Genomic DNA, 6992 nt, shown 5'->3' with positions numbered 1-6992 from the left:
CAGTCAAACGGTAGGCCGACTCTATGTAATGTAATACAGGGTGTCTGTTTTATCTCAATACAATGAAATATCTGGCGTGACAGTGAACGTGTTAATAAGTAAATGTTGTTCAAATCATATCGTGTTTGCATTTACTTATTAATACTTATTGAGTAATTAATTTAATGTTGGCCTACCTCCACGTAAAAAAAATATAGGGTCGATTCTACAAGTGTCAGTCAAACGGTAGGCCGACTCTATGTAATGTAATACAGGGTGTCTGTTTTATCTCAATACAATGAAATATCTGGCGTGACAGTGAACGTGTTAATAAGTAAATGTTGTTCAAATCATATCGTGTTTGAAGAAAAATTTCGGGATAAAAAGACGTGAAATTAAAAAAGTTGGTATTTAAATCGCTTGGTTGCCTCTTTTATTCGCTGTCCTTGTCTACGTTCGGCAAACTACAAAGGCGGGCGCAAGGTTCGAAAACATAGTCCCTGACTCTACAAGTGTCCGGTTCAGGTTCCTTGCGGACTGACATTTGTGGAGAATTTACTGTACTCCCGCTACAACACGTCAAAAATTTTCACCGTACAGAACCTCGGTTAAAGAAACTACTTTTCCCACTCGCACCGAATCCGTGTTACTCGTAAAACAATAACGTTGCCCGGTCCGCGGCTCGATTCTCCTTTTCAAAGCGATACCGTTCGATCGTGGGGGGAGAGAGGCCACGTATCGCCGGCTAATCGATCAAACAACAACGCCGTCGCGTTGACATCGCGCCAACGTGTCCAGCCAAATATATTCGATAATCGGTCCGCGGGTATCGTTCGCTCGGTTCCATCGACGTGTTCGCGAAAACACCCACCGAAATTATACACCATTGAACGAGCAATGTTTTATGCAAATATCGCGTGGTATTCGGGTGGGATTTGTTAATTAATCGACTGGGAACGAGCTTCGATACTACTCTTCAACGGCGTACAATGCAATCGTTTTGCAGGTGTTCAACGTGAAACGTTGATACGCGCGTTCAACGACAGAGAGGAGGCACTTCGGCGTTTCACAGCGGAGAAAGAAAGTTTCGTGGTTGAATTTTTATCGTCGAGTGGGCGAGGGGAGAGAAGGAAACTTCACTCGTACTTATCAAAACCGTCGTCGTTCGATCATTCCCGACAGTGTATTCGCGAAATGGAGGCGAGTTGGCTCCACTTTGTATCGCGATTTAATTCTCGCCGGCGTAAACCCGTTTGATATTCTCCAGGCGTATCAATCGGCGACGTTCCTTTTCGTTCCTCTCGCGAAATCGCTTTATACATTCCGCGGAATATGAATCCGTCCAGAATTACAAACGATCGTTTCTCCGTCTCCCCTACCTCTTCCCTACTTAGCCTCGCTCTCCACGGCCAGTTTCGACCCTTCGTCGCTGATTACCATGCGAAAAGTTGCCTGGCTGCGACACCAACGAAACCTGTTTGCAATTGTAATCGTCCTTGGAGACCTACTTATACGATTCCCTGGATAATACACAGATTTTTCCAAACCACGAGGAACTACTTGTGAATCTGGAGAACGCAGGGCTACAATTATCTCAGGTAAACCTGAAATTTTTCGAGATCTCAGGTATTCGAGGTATCTTTTCGAGCTCCTGCCGCCTCGTCCTTGGAATTTTTCCAGACATTAACGAAGAAATTCCAGGATCCAGCCGGTGTCTTTGGGATATGAAATTCCGAGTCATTCGAGATCTTTTGTAACCAGAGAGCGGGGAAGTTTTAAGATTCTCCAGGACATCGAAGCCCCATGGCTACTCTACAAAGAGATCGGTTTCTTCAGTCTACGAGGAACGGGCTGGAAAGAATACGCGGATACGTACCTCTATCCCTTTTTTTCAAGTTAAATCGTCGTCACGAGGTAGCAAGAATTTTGGATCGATCCCGAATTGGTCCATGCTTGTATCAATCTCAATACGCTCTAATTTCGCGCAGTCGAACGTATCCGGATGGTAAGAGGATAGGCGAGACGGTAACGTACGATCCTATCTGTCATCGTTATTTTACGTTCCATTTCCTCTGTAGCGTCGCTTAAAAATCCTCAATGGAACGAGGAGGAAAAAAAGAAAGAGAGAGGAAGAAAATAAACGAAAATGTGACACGGGTGGAACGCTCGTTTCATCTTTCGAATTCGACCGACAGCTATTCCACCGTAATGCTGAACGTTTCCCTTTTTATCCAGCGTTATAATCGCATCCAGCGAACGTATCCAGTTCCAAAAAGGGAAGTTTAGCCGGCGGAAAGGCACGAAATCGATCCACCATCGCCCGTCTCCCTTCCTCCCTCTTGCTTCATCATCGCTCGGGACCTTTTTATCGCGCGACACGGAGATCATAAAAATATAACAAGACCGTTGCAGCCGGTTTTTCATCATGACATCGCCCATCCTATTTTCCAACTTGCATCAGCCGACGCCGTCTCGTAAAAGCGACGGAATAATAAAGGCAACAGCCTCGAAAGGGCAACGACAGAGACAGAGCTGCGTGGAGAGGGAGACGCGGTACGCGAAATAGATAAACTTTCGCCACGACAAAGCGAAACATTACCTACTGTTTTTGTAACGCTGGAATGGAAAAAGCTCGCGACACTCGACGATTGAAAGTTTCGCATAAACCGAGTGCTTTGAGCTGCTTTTAGAAATTAATCGAAATTCTTGCTTAAATCAAACAAGCTTCCATCTACTCTTTCTTTCTTCAATGTCAAATATTCCAGAATAAATTTTGGTAATCTAATCTAGCTCTAAAGCAGCAATACCTCTCTTATAGCTGTTTTCATTTATTCCAAACATTCCCTCGATTTATTACGCCAAACTAATTTCCCAAAGCACCCTTGTAAAATAATAAAACCGAATCAACACGCGTTCCCCAATTTTAACACGCCTGTCTCTTTACGACGTGAAAAACAAGCGGACGCAACGCGTGGAGAGATGAAAAAGGGGAAGAAAAATTACCTTCTTGTCGCCGAGCATGCCGATTTTACAGTCGAGCAACATCGTGCTCCCTATTCTGGCAGTGATATTCATCTCCTGGTCACCGTCCTCGAAGTAAGGCCCGAATTTCCCGAAAGCGCTGTCCACGCTAGGCAGAACGAACTTCCGTCCGGTTAGAGGCCTCTGGGTACTGCCGATGCTCTGTTGATCACCCTCCATCTCGGTCTTGATCGACGGTTTTATCTCGTAGAACGCCTTGGTGGACTTGCTACTGTTCACCGTTCTGGAATGATCTTTCCTCGATTCGCCCACGTTCCTCCCTTGTTCATTCCCGTACTGACGTCTGTCTGCGTCCTCGGACACCTCGGCGGCAGGTACTTGGAACGAGATAGCTCTGATGTCGTCGACGTTCTTCTGCTCGATCTGTCTCGCCTCTGTGACGATCGTTTGGTGGATCGACGGGATCGTGACGGTGATCGAGCCTTCTCTGTTCACCTTGTCCACGCGAGAATCGTCTATCGGATCGTTTTCGTGTTCCACGACGTTTCGCAGATCCTCTTCGTTCACCTGGACACCGTCCAGCTGTTCTTGACCTCTCGGATCGGGCAACTGTATCTCCCAGTGTCCGGTACTCGAGGATATTTCTGCTCGATTCGGTCGAGTCGAGGCTAGGAAATCCCTGCTCGCGTGCTGAGCCTTGCTTTCAGGATTGTTGCGTTCCATTGGTCTTCCCTCTGATCCCAGAGGATCGTGTTCCGGCTCGTGAACATCGCTCGGTGCCGCAGCGACGGACAACAGGTCGCTCTGATCCCTCTGCACCTCGACGATGCTCTGTTCGTTCACTTGCGAGACGCTCGTTACGTTTTCCTGATTTCTACGGATCTGATGGGTGTCTTTGGTCGAGGGAACCTCGTTGGCGGTGTCGTTCACGCGTGTTCGAAGCGTCACGCCGATTAGGTCGTCCGCGATGCTACTCTGGTTCGCGGTCTTTTCGTCCTGCGGGAGACGAGGCTCCTCCTCGTCCACTCCGGGATGATTGATACTGGGCTCGATGGCGCCGCTGTCCGCCCCTGTGGCAGAGAAAAAAGAGGTGAATCAGACGGGTTCTGTGCTGTCCTCTGCTTCCGGCAACAATGGAATTAGATGGCTACCGACGAATACAACGATAGACATATAATAGAGAAATATCTGGGAATTCACGAGGAGTATCCGTTGAATTCTTGGGCGCCAGAAATGCGTACGAGATTGTCAGCGTCCATAAGACACTTTGCGAGGGCTAGATATATGGTTAAATAACGATTTAATGGACAAGAATATTGTAGGCATTTGGCACGGTTTACGGCGACTGACAGAGGCCAGACCCAAGTGCCCATCGGTTCAGCCCACAAGAGGCTTTTGCCTTTCCTCCCGAAGACAGCTCGTGTCCATGTAAAATAGTTTCGAAGTAAACCGCTTAGTAGCATCCTGAGTAAAGTTAGTCACGTCGAACCACCTACGATATGCAGCAGAAATGTCACAAAAGACTACCGCACAATAAATCCAAAGCCTCAACAGTCTATCAGACATTCACAATTATTCCAAACAACCTATGCTATCTGAACGAACTCCTAAACGAGCCGCGACACCAAATAAAACTCGCACCTCGCAATTTATCCCCGATGAAACTTTAATCATTCGGCGCATACAGTGTTCGATAAAAGTATACGAACAGGCTCCGCGGCACACCGTCCGCGTCGATCTCACGTTTCCCAAAAAGCCGCAGTTCCTGAGCGAACGGTACGTTTCCTCTTTTATAGACCGCGATTCGATACGTTCCTTTTTCCTTCTCCCTCTCCTCCTTTCGTTGTTCTATCCGGGCATATCGATGCATCTTTTAGTACCCATCGAAAAATGACGTTTTATCATCGCACGAAAGCGACCCGGTTCTTGCGTTCCATGAATATGTAACTCTGTCTCTCCGCGCGGCGGATAACAAGGAGAGGAGAGAGAATATGGTAGCCCTCGGGCGGCAACCGTGTTCTCCACGCTCCATACTTTTCACGAGACTTTCAAGAGAGATACGCGTCATTTGTAATTTTACGTCGAAACGGATATCTCGCGAGCGAACCTCGTCCTCTCTCCTCTCTTTCCGATAGTTCCTCCCGTGGCAGGTAGCTCGTGTATCGACTCCTTTTTCGCACCCTTCCTCTCTCACCCTCTCACGTACCGATGATTTTTTCACTTCAAACCTGCGCCCTTTGTTCAACCACGCGGGTTAATGAAAATTGTAGTACACGCGCGATGCTTAGCGAGGAACGCGCGCGAGTTTGGAGAGATGGTCGGATCTATCATCGAGGATGCGTGTCTCTTGCGCATCCGGGAAGAACTTCGAACCGGCAATTTCGAAGTGAAGTGAAATTTGAGAGGATCAGCTTGATAGGGAAACTAAATTCGTCGGGATGTCTGACTATTTTGCGGTTCAACTACTGGATACTGTAAGTAGTTACGCGTAGCATTTCGGAGGTATTATATCGACGTGTTTCCCATACTCGTTGCTTTAAATTATCGTATGGAAATTGGGAATTTATCGTTGTTAGGTAAACGTCGGGAAAACTGATCCAATATCGCGTGCATATTTGTGAAAAACAAGTACGTAAAACATCGTTCGGCGAATTATTTCAATCTCGTATCGTAACGTTTTATTCAATTTTTGTCAGAATTATTCCGATGTTATTAATTTCTTTCAATATTCGTAGTACGTATGATTTTTTGAGCGAAATGCTATTTACATACAAATTTCGGGTATTATTTTCACTCGTCAGAGGCCCCGTTTGCATTCTTTATTTAATCCCGAAATATTTTTACCAAATTGTTCTTCAACAGCAGAGTACTCCAATTTTTCTTAACAATTCTTTCCTTCTAATCGATTAATTCCCTCGTTCCTCGACTTCCGCCCCTGCAGGAAGCATACCGGACAATCCGGGGGAAGTAGTTCCTCTTATCCCGCATTCTTTCCATACGTTCGCGCGAAACTCGCGCCATTTACTGCTGGAATTATAACGCGGATTAAAATTTCGTCGCATTCTTTCCGCGGCTGGAGCTCGCGACACGGCCGCGCTGGAATGCCTTCCCGGGACGAAATAACCGCCGCCACGGCCGGAAAAATTCCTGCCGCGCGCGGTAACAATGCTTCCGTCTAATTTCTTTGTTCCGCGGCTCTCCCACCTTCTCTGCGCGAAAAATCATCCCTACCCTTCGGAGAATTTCATTTCGAGACGTCGAAATTGTCGTTCGCGCGATTTCCTCACGTGTGCCAGAAATCTTCATCTTGGAAGTTTCAGGTCAAACTCTGATATCCGAGGAGTAACAATACGCTTCTCCCGAAGATGTTCGTTTATCGAGAACAAGCTCTCGGTTGTATATATAGTACGCGGTAGATGCGATTTTGAACTGGAGGAGAAAATAGTGAAAGATAGAGAAAAATAGAGAAAAGATTCTTGCTACTGTCGGGGAAAATAGTGGAACAAAAGGGAGAGCAGTCCGGAGAAGTAGCGACACGATTTTTGGAGGAAACGAGGACGCTAACAACGCTACGCTGTTTTTCGGTGATATTTCACGGAAGATCAAAGCGGCAGTATCGCCTTTTGTTTCGTCGAGTTATTGTTTAAACTGGATTCTCATTCGATCGGCTGTCACGTCTGTTTCTTCCGGCCGATTGGAAACTGCACCGAATGAATTTCAGAGCACAACGTGTTCCTCCTCTCTCTCTCTCTCTCTCTCTGCACGCGGTTTCCGAGGCGGGACATAACTTCAGCTCTAACCGGAACTCTATTTGTTGTCGAATCCTATGGATATATTCTTCTTGATAAAACAGAAATTCTTTTCTTCCCCCCCGGTGTTTGGCGACTTCGTTCAGCTTTCTCGATTCTACCTCGATCCTTTACGAGCTTCGACGCCAGATTTCGCAGCCACGATAAAATTCTGACTTCTCTTTCGAATGCCCCATTTTCATCCAACCTGCTGCCATAAGTCTCCAGTTATCTCGAAACGTA

General features: G+C 46.7%; 1 protein-coding gene across 1 annotated transcript in view; it reads right to left on the bottom strand.

Annotated features, from left to right (window-relative positions):
- LOC108580141 overlaps positions 1 to 6992 on the bottom strand; it is a 37918-nt gene that overhangs the window by 27397 nt on the left and 3529 nt on the right. Inside the window, exon 2 of the mRNA XM_017943808.1 lies at positions 2983 to 4031. Within this exon, the coding sequence (XP_017799297.1) occupies positions 2983 to 4031 (1049 nt within the window). The remainder of the gene's footprint in view (positions 1 to 2982; positions 4032 to 6992) is intronic.

Source organism: Habropoda laboriosa, unplaced genomic scaffold (assembly GCF_001263275.1).
Source record: "Habropoda laboriosa isolate 0110345459 unplaced genomic scaffold, ASM126327v1 scaffold2, whole genome shotgun sequence".
Classification (NCBI taxonomy): domain Eukaryota; kingdom Metazoa; phylum Arthropoda; class Insecta; order Hymenoptera; family Apidae; genus Habropoda; species Habropoda laboriosa.
The sequence above is the reverse complement of the archived record's forward strand: the minus strand, read 5'-3'. Positions and strand labels throughout refer to the sequence as shown.